Below are 15,714 nucleotides of genomic sequence, written 5' to 3' on the forward strand. Positions count from 1 at the left end.
ACAAAAAATGGATATCCAAAATATATAAAGAACTCTTATAACTCAACAAAAACAAAAAATAAGCAAACCTGACTCAAAAATAGGCAAAGGACTTGAATAGACATTTCTCTAGAAAGATATATAAATGGCCAAAAAGCATATGAAAAGATACTCAATATCCCTAATCATTAGGGAAATACAAAGTCAAAACCATAATAAGATGCTACTTTGTACCCATATGGATGAATATTATTTTTTTAAAAAGAAAAAAGAAGAAAAGGAAAGAACAAGTGTTGGCAAGGATGTGGAGATACTGGAATTCCTGTGCATTGCTGGTGGGAATGTAAAATGGGGCAGTCACTGTAAAAAACGGTATGGCTAGCCCTCGAAAAATTAAACCTAGAATTACCATATAATCCAGCAATTCCACTTCTGGGTATATATCCAAAAGAAGTGAAAGCAGGGACTTGAGCATATATTTGCACACCAGTGTTCACAGCAGCATCATTCACAATAGTCAAAGAGGGAAGAAATCCAAGTGTCCATAGACAGCTGAATGGATAACCAAAATGTGGGGTATAAGCAATGCTGTATTTTAAAGCCTCAAAAAGGAAATTCTTTAAAAAACAAAATGGAATTCTGATACATGCTACAACAAGGATGATCACTGAAGACATTATGCTAAATAAAGTATGCCAGTTACAGAAGGACAAATAATACATAATTCCACCTGCATGAGGTACCTAGAGTAGTCAAATTCACAAAGACAGAAAGTAAAATGGTGGTTGCCAGGGGGCTGGGAGGAGGGGAGAACAGAGTTAGTATTTAATGGGTACAGGGCTTCAGTTTCACAAGATGAAGAGAGTTCTGGAGATGGACAGTGGTGATGGCTTCCCAACAACATGAATATATTTAACATCACAAAATTGTACACTCAAAATGGTAAATATCATATATATTACAGACACACACACACACACACACACACACACACACACACACAGCTAAACAGCTATCCAGGCAATATGCTATGGAATTACAAAGAGAAAGTAATAATGGGAGATTAAGGAAAGAATTATTTTAGTTGGATCTTGAAGGAATTTGATAGGAAATAATGGGAAGATATCCTAGGGTTTGACTCCATTATCATCAAAGGCGGAATGATAAAAATGTACGGCAAATTAGAGACCTTACGACACAGCAGGAGAGCTGCAAAGCAAAGTATGTGGGCAGGTACTGGCTGGATGAGTTCAGGAAAGTTGTTTAAGCCCAGATCACTGAGAGCTTTAAATACCACGCTAAGGAATGTTGCCTGAATCCTGAAGGCAACGGCAATACTGACAAGGTTGGGAAAGAGACAGAATCGAGAAGTCCACCATCTGGAAGTGCAACAATGTGAAGGAATGGCTGGAGGCTTCTGTGACGGGAGAGGGGCAGATGAGGTCCTGAAAGGGGGACATGACTATACATGTGAAAAGATGTTTCAGAGAAAGCAGCAATAAAATTGCTCCACCAAGAGGAGAGTCTTTCCTTCATAGGTGTATCTCTATTTTCAAGGCCCATAGCTCCATCCAGGCCTCCACCAGCTCTTTCTTGAAACTAGTCCTCCCACTCACCACTCTCCCAACTCAGAGCCCCTCACTCACCCAAACACTCTTGCCTTTCAACCTCTCGAACACTCCAGGTTCCGGCCCATCTCTGGCCATTTCATTTGCTATGGCTTCTGTCTGGAATCCTCTCCCCCCCGATCTCTGCACAACTGGTTTCTTCTTATGCCTCAGGTTCAAGAGGCAAATGACTCAGAAGGACTTTTTCTCACCATCTCATCTAAATGAGGCCTCTCCTTAGTATCCTCTGTTGCCTTGCCCTGTTCACAGCATGGATCTCAGTAGAGCATTTTTTTTTTAAAGATTTTATTTAGTTATTTGACAGACAGAGATCACAAGTAGGCAGAGAAGCCGGCAGAGAGAGAGGAGGAAGCAGGCTCCCTGCCGAGCAGAGCGCCCGATGCGGGGCTCGATCCCAGGACCCTGGGATCATGACCCGAGCTGAAGGCAGAGGCTTTAACCCACTGAGCCACCCAGGTGCCCCTCAGTAGAGCATTTTTAAACGTCTTTTTACTGCCTCCTCAGCCACGAGACCCTGCTGTTCATAGTTATAGCCCTGGCCCCAAGGAAAACGTCTGGCACACAGTAGTCACCCAGTAAATATATAAAATGAATATATTAACAGGAATCAGCCATGAATATGTGTGGGGAAAGGAAAGAAAAGAAAAAGAAAAGAAAAAAAAACCCCAAAACTCCAATGTTTGAACTTGTACAGCCAAGGGAAGAAGCATAGTGTGATTAAAGAGGGAGGGACAAGCAAAGGCAGAAAGTCCTTAGACAATGACACACGTTTCACAGGTGCCATGAGATAGCTATGTGGGTATTGCCAAACAAAAACCAGAAAAAAACCACAACAGCAGAAACTTCAAGGTAAACTATCTTTTCTTCAAAAACAACTTGTAGAATGTCCTCTGATTTGTGAGTTAGGGAAGCTGGATAGCAGGATAATTACATACCAGATTTTCTATAGAGAGCTGAAACTGTTTAATTTCACGAAGGGTCTCATTATCTCTTTTCACTTCATTCACATATTGTGCCAAGTCCTAAAGAATAAAGAGAAGGGTATAAAAGGAAGTCAAGATAAGACTGGAGAAGAGACGAAAACTATTTGAAAGAAAACACACCATTAATTTCATTAGCGGTAAAAGTAATCACCATAACTTTTCAAAGACAATAAAATGAACATCCAATCAATCAAAGTTGCTACTGAAAAGCAGGTTTTGAAGCGTCTGCAGTACAGCTGGGAAGACGAAGGCGTTGTCATTCACCTCACCTCTGAGAAGAGCAGGGATAAAAAACAAAAACAAACAAAATCTGCCACCACACAGAACAACAAAAGGAAACTAGGTCAGGAGAATGCAAATTCCAGACATGTTAATAAGTGACCCTGAGAGAATCACATTCTTACACGGGTTAGAATAACGTCAATAGTGCAATAATGAAGGATTAGCAGGGAGAAAAAAGTAACTAAAAGTAAGACAGTGAGTCTAGTCCAGCAGGACTGTTTCCTGCAACCAGTTGGTGTCTTAGTTCCTGGAGAGCTTTCAGTCTAGCCGCCAGTTCAGTTTTAAAGAGTTAATGAAGGAGAAGCAAAGAGGATGAGAAAAACCTCAGAGCACTGAAATGAATTAAAAGTGAACAAACAGTGCGGGACGTGTTTCTCCACGTGCCTTCTTCGCCTACTTTAAAATGTCTTTTTCTCATATTTGAGGAAACATTAGCTAATCTTTCCATACTGTAAGTAGCTATTTTTATTATATGTGCTCTAGATTTTCCTGTTTTCTGGGTGTTCTTTTTTCTCTACCCTCTTAAATTCATCTGCAACAGTAGGAACAGACCTCGGACAAAAAAGCAGTTCCTAACTTTGTTCTAAATGAAAGTCTGACTTTTCATAGGATGTATCTATAAAGGATTTCTTTAAAAATTGGAAACTTGGGGGGCGCCTGGGTGGCTCAGTGGGTTAAGCCGCTGCCTTCGGCTCAGGTCATGATCTCAGGGTCCTGGGATTGAGTCCCGCGTCGGGCTCTCTGCTCAGCGGGGAGCCTGCCTCCTCCTCCTGTCTCTCTCTCTGCCTGCCTCTCTGCCTACTTGTGATCTGTCTGTCAAATAAATTAAAAAATAAAATAAATAAATAAAAAAAAATAAAAATTGGAAACTTGGTATGACTTTGGAAAAGAATAACAAATAATTGTGTGATGGTTCCTGACAGGCTCCTGAAATCAGCCGAAGAGCAGAGCCCTCACAGACCCTGGCAGAGGGACGCAGAGAAGCCATTAGCATCGTTCTGATAGAATCACATCGCCATTTTGTCTTGAAAACAAATATTGGCTTACGTTTTAAGTTAGGAGCAAATATTTCTTTCAAAGTCAACGTGCAGCACAACGTAGAAATTGGAGTGTTACAGATTGCCCAGTGTGTTTAAAAGTCTGCCTTTATCTACTTGTAGCTCTTGATTTTCAGATTTACCTAGAAATAGAGACCCCAACTGAAATCCACCCGTGCTGATGTACAACATCCAGGAAGGTCAACCTGGCAGAGAGCCTCACTTGAGGAAAGTAAGTCACGCCAGTGTTCTGAAGTCACCAGCTGACCTGCTGCTTGCACAAGCCAACAGGATTCTATTAGTAACCGCAAAAAGAATGTGAAATAAAACCATTATATTAAATCATTCCTGGTGGTTATAAAAGTTGTCATACTTTCATAAAAATCAAAAGTTATTTTAATACACCTCTTGGTTTTATGTATCTTTAACAACTAAATCCATGCAAGCATATCTATTTCAGTTAAAAATATCCAGTTCTCAGGGCACCTGGGTGGCTCAGTGGGTTAAGCCTCTGCCTTTGGCTCAGGTCATGATCTCAGGGTCCTGGAATCAAGCCCCGTGTAAGGCTCCCTGCTCAGCAGGAAGCCTGCTTTTCCCTCTCCTTCTGTTGCTTCCCCTGCTTGTGGTCTCTCTTCTCTCTCTCAAATAAATAAAATTTAAAAATATATATATCCAATTTTCTGGGGTGCCTGGATAACTCAGTCAGTTAAGTGTCCAACTCTTGATTTTGGCTCCAGTCATGATCTCAGGTGAGATCGAGCCCCTCATCAGGCTGCATCGGGCTCCGGGCTCAGCTCAGGACTCTGCTTGAAGATTCTCTCCCTCTGCCCCTCCCTCGACTCACGTACACTCTCTCCCTTTAAAATAAATTAATTAATTAATTAATCTTTAATAAGTACCTATCTCTCCCCACCAAATACAAAACTATACAAATACTTATATATTAAAATATATCAGCATATTATGCATATGTATTAGCAGTTTGTATTCTATTGTTTTTAAGCAGGAATAAAAAATACAAAGAAGTTAATGATACATTTGCCTTACCTTCATTGCATCAAGAGCCAGTTTCAGATTTGCCTTCTCAGTAGGATCGGTGGTATGCTTGACCAATTCCTATTTGGAAGATACAATTCATTATTACTTTCATCAATTAAAACCAAAATATAAGAAAGAAAACATTTTAAGAAATAAGCCATTTTTATCACTATTTGCACCATAATATAATAAATGTGATGCAACTTAACTAGGTTCTATTTCCATAAAAAATCTCAAACTATAAGAAGACCAGCTAGACACCAAAAGGATATAAGACAATGGTTATAAACACTTTCCACTCAAAGATGAACCTGAATTCTATCCCCCGTCATTACATTGACATCCTTCCCAAATGTCATGAAAGATCTCCTCATTGTCAACTGATTCTGATGACTACTCCTCTCTCCTAGCTTCAGGAACATTAGGATCTTTTGTTTGTTGCTATTATTGTTGGTGGTGATTAGTCCATCCTAAATTTCTGCCAATTCACCCATCTCTCATACTTTCTTCTTTATCTGTACCTTTGAAATTTGCCATTCCCTAGATTTTCACCTTGGTCTTCTGTTATTCTTACTGTACATACTCTACAAATTCTATCACAATCATCTCTATAACATCAATGCTCACCTAATAAGACAATCACTCTCAAAGAAATGTGCTCAAACCCAGGACGCACGCCCAAGTCCCAGAATCTTTTGTCCAGCTAAACAGTTCTACCTGGGTATCTCACAAGCCCATCCAACCCAACAATTCCAAACTTAAGGCACCTTCACCCACAACCCTGCTCTGGTTCCTGTTTATGTTTTATTGAATGAGGATACCCCCACCAATGGAATCACCTAAGCCAAAATCTAAAAAGTGTCCCAGGTGCTCCTCTCCCATACTATCTTCTAGCGATACTGACTTTGATCTTACCCCTGGAAACCATCCTCACTGCCAATACATTGGTTCAAGTCCTTACTCTTTTTCACATGGGTTATCCTAAATTTGCTTCTGACTTGTAGCCTCTCTGGACTACAATCTATTCATTCTATTGACATAAGACCTAGGTTTCTAATATATAAACTGGATCCTGTCCCTATCCTATTTAGACGTCTGTGATGCCCACAAAAGCTTCAGGTCATCAACCATACCTCTTAGACCCTTCGTGGTCTGAATTCTGCAAACCTCTTTCAATTTCTTTCCACTCCATCCAAACAACCTATATTCTATCCACATTAAATTAACTGCAATTCTCAAAATATGTTCTCGTGTCTGATCCCATTAGGCATGCTGTTTGCTCTCCTTAGAAAACCCTTCCTCTCTGATGCCTCTGTTGAACTCCTACTGTTCCCTTCACAACCAATTCAAGAATTACTTCTCAGTGAAGCTTTCTATGACAGAGGCCTCCAGAAATCCCCAGCCTCCCCAGGCACAATTAACTAGGCCTTTATTTGTACTCCCTCCATGCTTTTTGTATACCTATCACATTGTATGGCACCCAGAAGCTTACATTTCATTTTCCCTATCTAAATAGTGAGCTTTATCAGTCTGGGAAGGCAAGAGCTGTTCTATACCATGAATGCCTAACACTATGTGTTGAACAGGGGAGACACTCAAAAATTTTTGCTGAATTTAGTATCAGTAGTGTTTCTAAGTTATAAAGAGGATTTACAGCCATCAGATTTGTTAAGTATAAAAAACTTGTCCACGTAATATTCTCTTACTTCTATTTTCAATTTTATTCTCAGTTTCAAATACTCTACTCTCAAATACTCTAATTTTATAAATCTGTGATTTCAAACCATAAAGTATTTCAAAAATTATTTCCCCACTAAAGTATACCAGTAAGTAGGAAATGTTCAAATTCATACCACATTAATGTAATTGTTAATTAATGTAATGTCTAAACATTAGACAAATTCTACTCCACACTATCAAGATAGAAAAACATTTCTAGAATTTTTAATCTATATGTTACCCCAAATAAAAATTTCCCTATTTTAAAAAATCATAAAACTAAATATTTTGTTATTACTACTTTTTATTATGTTATGTTAGTCACCATACAGTCCATCATGAGTTTTTGATATAGTGTTCCAAGACTCATTGTTTACATATAACACCAGTGCTCCATGCAATATGTGCCCTCCTTAATACCCACCCCCGGGCCAACCCATCCCACGAACCCCCCTCCCGTCTAAAACCCTCAGGTTGTTTCTTGGAGTCCACAGTTTTTCATGGTTTGTCTCCCCCTCCGATTTCCACCCTTTTAATTTTTCCCTTCCTTCTCCTAATGTCCTCCATGCTATTCCTTACGTTCCACAAGTATGTGAAACTATATGATAATTGACTTTCTCTGTTTGACTTATTTTACTCAGCATGATCTCCTCCAGTCCCATCCATGTTGATGCAAAAGTTGGGCATTCACCCTTTCTGATGGCTGAGTAATATACCGTTTTATATATGGACCACATCTCCTTCATCCATCGTCCACTGAAGGGCATCTCGGCTCTTTCCACAGTTTGGCTATTGTGTACAATGCTAATACCTCTATTTTTAACTTTTTGAGGAACCTCCACACTGTTTTCCAAAGTGGCTGTACCAACTTGCATTCTCACCAACAGTGTAAAAGGGTTCCCCTTTCTCCACAACCTCTCCAACATTTGTTGTTTCTTGCCTTGTTAATTTTGGCCATTCTAACTGTGTAAGGTGGTATCTCAGTGTGGTTTTGATATGAACATCCCTGATAGCTAATGATGATAAACATTTTCTCAGGTGTCTGTTAGCCATCATTGGTGAAGTGTCTGTTCATGTCTTCCACCCACTTTTTGACTTGATTTGTCTTTTGTGTGTTGTTTTAGGAGTTCTTTATAGATGCTGGATGTCAGCCCTTTGTCTGTAGTGTCATTTGCAAATATCTTCTCCCATTCCGTGGGTTGCCTCTTCGTTTTGTTGACTGTTTCCTTTGCTGTGCAGAAGCTTTTTATCTTGATGAAGTCCTAAAAGTTCATTTTTGCTTGTGTTTCCTTTGCCTTTGGAGACGTGTCTTGAAAGAAGCTGCTGTGGCCCAGGTCAAAGAGGTGACTGCCTATGTTCCCTTCTAGGATTTTGATGGATTCCTGTCTCACATTGAGGTCTTTCATCTGTTTTGAGTTCATCTTTGTGTATTTTTCAAAGTGCTGGAAGAAATGGTCCTAAAATTTGTATGGAACTGGAAAAGACCCAAAAAGCCAAGGAAATGTTGAAAAAGAAAAACAAAGCTGGGGGGGCATCACGTTGCCTGATTTCAAAGTCTATTACAAAGCTGTGATCAATAAGATAGCATGGTACTGGCACAAAAACAGACACATAGAGCAATGGTACAGAATAGAGAGCCAGGATATGGACCCTCGACTCTATGGTCAAATAATCTTTGACAAAGCAGGAAAAAATATCCAATGGGAAAAAGACAGTCTCTTCAATAAATGGTGCTGGGAAAATTGGACAGCTATATACAGAAGAATGGAACTCGACCATTCTCTTATACCATACACAAAACTAAACATTCTTTTGAAATTTAAAATATAAAACAATCCAAGAGGGATTAAGGAAAAAAGCCTGCTAATTGCAAAAAAGTATAGTCATATTTTAAACTTATAAAAGTCTCTCTAGAACTTTATAAATGACCAAAACATGTTTCTTGAAAACTGCACCTTTTAAAATCTTCAATTGATATTTGACTATTCCAACATTACAAAATAAATTACTATCTTATTTTGGACATGTTTTTAGTTTCATGATGTCTCAGAGACTGATTGCTTAAATCCTCATTATTTTTTCATAAAATCCAATTTGATTAAGTTGCTTTGAGTTTAGGTCTCATAAATGTTTTAATGCATTTTTAAGAAATAATCAGGGTTTGAATTTTTCTGATTTCTCAGTAGAACAAAAATAGAGATGACTAATAATTTTGCAACTACAGTTCAAGGAATTTAATATACGAGATGTATAAAGTGCAGCAGACTCAAAATTATATTTCACATACAGGTAGTAGATCTTTTTAAAATGACATTTCACAAGCATCAGCAGAGCTGACAGACTAATACTGTAAGACATTTCCTTGGAGCAGAACTAATGAGCCTCCTGGTACAGCTATCAGATTAAATTTATAAGACTCTCCACCCTCATTAGAGGACTAACTGTGGAAACCATAAGCTTTGTGGTTATAACAAGAATCACTTCAAAATAAATGTAGTCTTATTATAATTTATTACAGCAGAAAGCAACATGGAATGTGACAGAATTCTTTTTTAGTTTATGGTTATAAGGCAAAAAGTCCTAAACACTTAACCTGCCAAAAATCAGGGGTATTGCAGCACTGAGAGTCTAGTAAATGATTCCTGCTAACCAAAGAAGACCTGGTTAAAGGGATCTTTTTGTTTTGCCTTGTTTTGTTATTGTTGTTGTTTTTGTTGTTGGTTTGTTTTTTTGGAGCCAGTTCTATTGGAAGGACACAAAAAGTGACTTTGTGGAAGATACAGAATCATCTTTGCTAAAAGAAAAATTTTCCAGCTGTTCTGTTATTTCCCACTCAGCTATACTAACCACTGAAAAATCACAAGGGGATACAGTCCAAACATAGAGTATACGGAGCGTAATTGATGCTTCATGAATACTCTGTTAAATGAATAAATGAACAAATAACCAAACTGACAGTTTTAAGTTACATACCTGGAGGAGAAGGTGATACTTTAAAACACGTTGCATAGGAACCACAAGCAAATCTCGAAGAGTAAATTTTCCATTATTTGCTCTTTTGGAACATTCCTAATGAAATGTTTTTAAAAACTTCTTAAAAAACTTTGTTAATTTTATCAAAGGAAGTCATAAAGCAAGCATTAAAAGATGCAGAGGCCATAAACAAAACTCTTATATAATAAATATCTTGTTATTTTCCTCCTCAATAACCCTTTTTGAAAAATAATAAGTATCTAATTAAAATCCAAAAAGACAAATAAACCTTGTACCATTTCAACTCTAAAACGATTCATTAAGCAGAACTATTTTTTGCATGAAAATTATTTTCTCTAATGGCTCTCTGGGGTCTTCTTCTACTCACACTTACAGCTCCACCTTCTACTAATCACCCCTAGCCGGCCTCTGGGCCGGGAATCGGGAACAAGTCCCTACTCATCCAACTGGTCATGTGCCTTCTGCATGGGCCTGCCATTTGTTCATTCTGTTCTTCCCAACCACCATGCATTTGGTCCAGTTTCCAACAAGATTCTTCATCCTCTTCAAGAACTATACATCTACGCCTTTTGTGATAATCCCGGTCAAAATTGTGTTCTCCCTGTGTGCCTTGTGGGCATTTTAACTGTTGCTGTATACAGTGTCTTCCCCAATGTATCTTTTACAGCTTTAAGAATCTAGTTCTTGCTTAATAAACATTTGTGAAACTGAATGAAATGGAAAGACTGACTCTAAATATTTGTTAAAGTGTAAAACTTATGGGATTCAAAGTTTCAAAAGCCTAATTTTTTTTTTAAATCCCACACTCTCTTTTCTTAAAAGTTTATCTAAAAATAGTGTTGTCTTATGTCCATTCTTTTGCCATTAACTATGACTTTGAGGAAAGTACTCTGAAATATCAAAGCATGAATTCAAATCACAAGGCTTGGCTGTGTAACCTTGAACAAGTTGCTTTTCTGATTTTACTGTTTCTCACATATTTGCGATGAGATTTTTTTTTTTAAGATTTTATTTATTTCTTTGACAGAGACAGATCACAAGTAGGCAGAGAGGCAGGCAGAGAGAGAGGAGGAAGCAGGCTACCTGCCGAGCAGAGAGCCCGATGCGGGGCTCGATCCCAGGACCCTGAGATCATGACCTGAGCCGAAGGCAGAGGCTTTAACCCACTGAGCCACCCAGACGCCCCTGTGATGTAATTTTTACTTTATTTTAAATATTTTTTTATTTATTTGACAGAGTCACAGCGAGAAAGTGAACATAGGCAGGGGGAGTGGAAGAGGTAGGAAACAGGCTCCCTGTTGAGCAGGGAGCACTATGTGATGTGGGGCTCAAACCCCAGGACCCTGGGATCCTGACCTGAGTTGAAGGCAGACACTTAATGACTCAGCCACCCAGGGGCCCCTGTGATCTAGTTTTAAAAAACAACAAATTTCCATAAAATTATTATTATTAGGGAGAAACTAAGTCCAAAATCCTCAGACAATTGTACATCCCAGACCAAGGAATTTTCTAGTTCATAGAAAGAGTTGCATTCAAGAAAATACTGCTTTATTCATGGGTTTGTTTCCACTTTGCCCACATTTAGCTTTTCTGGCACATGGAAGGATATATTGTCAGGAGCTATAAAGTAAACACCATTAGCTCTAATGACCATAGTAACTTAATTAGTATTGGACTATAGGTCTTAACCAAGAACTGGGGACACATCTGGACATGTTAGCTCATGTCTTGTCAATTGCTGCAGTTCACTGAGAAGAATACCTAAGTCAACTGATTTCTTGCTTTTACAGATTGCGGAGAGTTCTGGATCATGGGTCTCAAACTGGAGGTTAAACTGTTAAGATTATTATAATGAATGAGTCTCATCTCCCTAGTTGCATTTTAAGTTCCTTGGAATTGAGGTTATATCTTAATATATACGTGTGTGTGTGTGTGTGTGTGTGTGTGTGTGTGTGATCTTAACATAGTGTTAGGGAGAGAAATGTTATACTTAAAAATTCACTTTGTTATGTTATACAAGTCAGTTTAAAACTGTTGGGGAAAGAATTAGTTCCTTGAAGTTCTAAGTCACAGGCTCAGGAAGTAAAAAACAACAACAACAAACATTGCTGGCATTTCCTACAAGTGGGGTCTGAGTCTGAGGAGTGAAATGCTTATTAGTATTGAAAGTAAATAAAGGGTAGGGGCACCTGGGTGGCTCAGTCGTTAAGCATCTGCCTTCGGCTCAGGTCATGATCCCAGGATTCTGGGATTGAGCCCCCGCATCAGGCTCCCGGCTTGGTGGGAAGCCTGCTTCTCCCTCTCTCACTCCCCCTGCTTGTGTTCCCTTTCTCGCTGTGTCTCTCTGTCAAATAAATAAATACAATATTTAAAAAAAAAAAGAAAGTAAATAAAGGGTAGACGTCACATGCTTATTAGCTGAACTTCAACTCTAACTGAGAAGACAATAAAGGAATAGGGATGCGCTAGCTTATAGGACAAGACAAAGAGACTCTGTTACCCTTTGCCGTAGGTTATCTTGGTTCCAAAGTAGAAAAGAAGACAAAAATCACCAGGAGCAAAAGTAACCACAAAACTGAAGACCTGGGTTGCCTGGGTGGCTCAGTCGGTTAAGTGCCCAACTCTTGATTTCAGCTCAGGTCATGATCTCAGGGTTCTAGAGCCCACTTAAGATTCTCTCATTCCCACTCCCTCCACTTCTTCCCCCACTCATCCACACACTTGCTCAAAAAAACACAAAAAATACTGAAGACATGCAGGAGGCAGAGACACATGGAGAATAGGGTAGCTTTCCCTTTGTCATGTCAGGACAGTCCCAGCAAAGAGTATCTACTGAGGTGTCACAGTGAGTGTCTGATAAATACTTGCAAATCAGGACCCTGGTCAGAAGTATTGACTTTTCAGGCAAAAAAGAAGACCCAGCAGCCCCTTGCCCTGAGCCTTCCAAACTCAGCTGGAGGTTCTCTCTTTCCCTCAGACAGGGAGTGATCTATCGTACAAACTATGTTGCCAGAGCAGGTCATAGGCAGGGCTTTGACAGTGACTCTGAAGGAAGAGAGAGGAACATCCAAACAATGCTGAGTATAATGGAGGTTTGAATGACAACTTGTAGACTCCCATCCTGAGCCAGAGATTTATACCTTTGGTTAAAACAAAAAACAAAAAACAAAAACAAAAACAAAACAAAACAAAACTGTTCTATGGGGCACCTGCGTGGCTCAGTCTGTTAAGCATCTGCCTTTGGCTCAGGTCATGGTCCCAGGGTCCTGGAATGGAGCCCTACATCATCAGGCTCCTTGCTCAGCAGGGAGCCTGTTTCTCCCTCCCCTCCCTGCTTTGCTCAATTTCTCTCTCAAATAAAAACAAATTAATTAAAAAATTAAAAATAAAAAAAAACTGCTCAACTAGTTAAGAACTAGTTGTGTAAGTCATAAAGTTTTATCTTAGCATCATATTTTAATTTGAGTCAAGGTGGCTTATAGCTCTATGCTTCTGAGGCTCTGTTCTCCCAAGAGCAGAGGGAACCCTTTACACTAAGAGGGTGTCGGGTTATTATTCAGCGGTGATTCAAGTCACCAGAACACATAAAATCTGCATCATCAGAGGATTACAAGAAGTCAGGGGAAAAGATCCATGATAGAGAGTTAGTATGGTTACTCGAGAGCCTGTTGACGTGTAAACTTTCTAAACAATAGTTCCCCATTGTGGGAGTTATGAAACCATACCAAATATGCTAAAACAATCAAAGTTCTATTTTGAAAATCATGTGCCTCTTTTTTCCCTTTCATCACCTGACCTCATTGCTAAATAGAAGAAAGACAGCAAAGGGGACACCAGAGAGTCAACTAAGCCAAACACAGCCATTTAAGAGTTGATGATGTATCTCCACCCAACATTTAAGAAAATCCAAACAAGGGTGCCTGGGTGGCTCAGTGGGTTAAGCCTCTGCCTTCAGCTCAGGCCATGATCCCAGGGTCCTGGGATTGAGCCCCACATCAGGCTCTCTGCTCAGCAGGGAGCCTGCTTTCCCCTCTCTCTCTCTGCCTGCCTCTCTGCCTACTTGTGATCTCTCTCTCTGTGTCAAATAAATAAATAAAATCTTAAAGAAAAAAAAAGAAAATCCAAACATATGGAAAACATAATTGGGATGACAATTCATATAACATATAAATAATCTTTTGCAAAAGTTCTTTGAAAGTACAAATTCTTCCTGTGGAAAAAAAAAAATGATATACAAGAAAAACACAAAAACTTAACAAAATCTCCAGATTTATCTTCCATTGCTACCATGTGCTCTGTTTATTCTGACCTACTCTCCATTTCTCAAAATTTCCCAACCCATCTGGTCAGAATGCTCTCCTTAGAACCTCACCTGTCAAGACTCACCCCATTCTTTGGTGACCTAACTCCAATATTACCTCTCCAGAGAAATTTCCCACATTCTACCCATACTGAAGTGATCAGTCTTACTCATGGAGCCCAATTACTGGTTGTCACACAACAACTTAATCTTACTTATGTCTGTCTCATTTTCTCTCTTATAGGCAATATTCATGCCCTTTTTAACACACCTGATCCTAAATGTCTTATATTTCTAATAACCATTTTTAATCTACATGTACATTATCTCCCATATATCTTACTTTTCTTGTACCTCCCACCTTGGTGACCATAGGCAAATGACTCATAATCTCTCTGAACCTTAGCATTCTCATCCATAAGGGAAGAAAATTAATTGCACGTGTCTCACAGAGTCATAAGGACCTAATGAGATAATGTATGTAAAACAGAGCCATAAGTTGTAGATTTACTACTGTTATATTATTACTATCACATTATTTTACAGAGCTAGCTATGAAAATATTTTATAAACTTGACATGAAATTATATTTAGAATACATGGGGAGATTTATTATTGCACTGATCTCAAAAGGAATACATCTGTTTTTGTTCTTTTTCTTTTTGGGGTATGGTTGACAATGTTTCCTTAGTTTCAGGTGTACAACTTAGTGATTTGACAAGTTTCTACACGATGCTGTGTTCACTACAAGCACAGCTGCCATCTGTCTCCTTACATCACTCTTACAGTATCACTGACTGCATTCCTTACGCTGTGCCTTGTATTTCCGTGACTTATTTATTCCATAACTAGAAGGCTGTACCTCCCTTTCCCCTTCACCCATTGTGCCCATCTGCCATCTCCCTCCCCTTGCTTTGAGGTTTCTCTTACTTTATTTCATAAACAAAAAATAAACAGGTACCTCTAATTTCAGTTTTACATCTTCTTTTGTCTTAGAAATATTGTCTAAACTAGAGATGGCCAACTCCACTCCACTGCAGTACTGCCCATAGATAACCAACCTGAAAGGGAAAAAGAAGAGAGATTTGCAGGGGGGAAAAGCCAGAATAAAGTAGAAGGGGAAGAGACAGAATTCTCAAGTATGTACAGCCACAGTTGGAGAGAATCAGAGCAAATCTCACCTGTTCTGTGTTTCTAACTACCTACGTGATCCAGGGCAAACCACTTGTCATCTCTCCAAACCTCTGCTTTCTCATTTCTCTTAAACACATACCACACGTACAGTAGCAGAATAAGGGTCACTCATATTTTACTATTAAAAGGGTATTATTTATTTCTAAATTTGAATGTGATTAATTCCACATACATTTTTTATCAGGTAGATTTTACAAACTGGCTTAATGACTCTGAACTTGGAGTACACATGAATGTTACAAAAACAAAATTAAAAAATTTCTGTTTATGTTCCTATTAAAGATCAACTTTTTACTATTTATGCACACTCAGAAATAGTTTTACTTTATACTACAATTTTATTTAATCACTACTCATGTCTCCACTCATTAATAAACCTCCTGCTCTTTCCTGCTTTTTAATTAAGGAAAACATACCATCTGAAAATTGAGAACGAATGAGAGGCTTAAATGGTGTGGGATGGAAGAGAATTTGTACCGCATGGAGTGCGAGGCCTCGTGAGGATGGGGAACTGTGGAGTAATATAGATATTTTACAAAAAGGTTGGGTAATTTATTGTG

General features: G+C 38.8%; 1 protein-coding gene across 1 annotated transcript in view; it reads right to left on the minus strand.

The window, feature by feature from the left end:
- Positions 1-15,714, minus strand: part of LOC111142837 (vav guanine nucleotide exchange factor 3) — a 367,424-nt gene that overhangs the window by 170,790 nt on the left and 180,920 nt on the right. Inside the window, exons 9-12 of the mRNA XM_022496164.1 lie at positions 14,922-15,021; positions 9,640-9,735; positions 4,957-5,025; positions 2,543-2,629 (exon numbers count right to left, since the gene is read on the minus strand). Of these exons, the coding sequence (XP_022351872.1) occupies positions 2,543-2,629; positions 4,957-5,025; positions 9,640-9,735; positions 14,922-15,021 (352 nt within the window). The remainder of the gene's footprint in view (positions 1-2,542; positions 2,630-4,956; positions 5,026-9,639; positions 9,736-14,921; positions 15,022-15,714) is intronic.

Source organism: Enhydra lutris, unplaced genomic scaffold (genome assembly GCF_002288905.1).
Source record: "Enhydra lutris kenyoni isolate GAN:26980312 unplaced genomic scaffold, ASM228890v2 scaffoldscaffold9, whole genome shotgun sequence".
Lineage (NCBI taxonomy): Eukaryota > Metazoa > Chordata > Mammalia > Carnivora > Mustelidae > Enhydra > Enhydra lutris.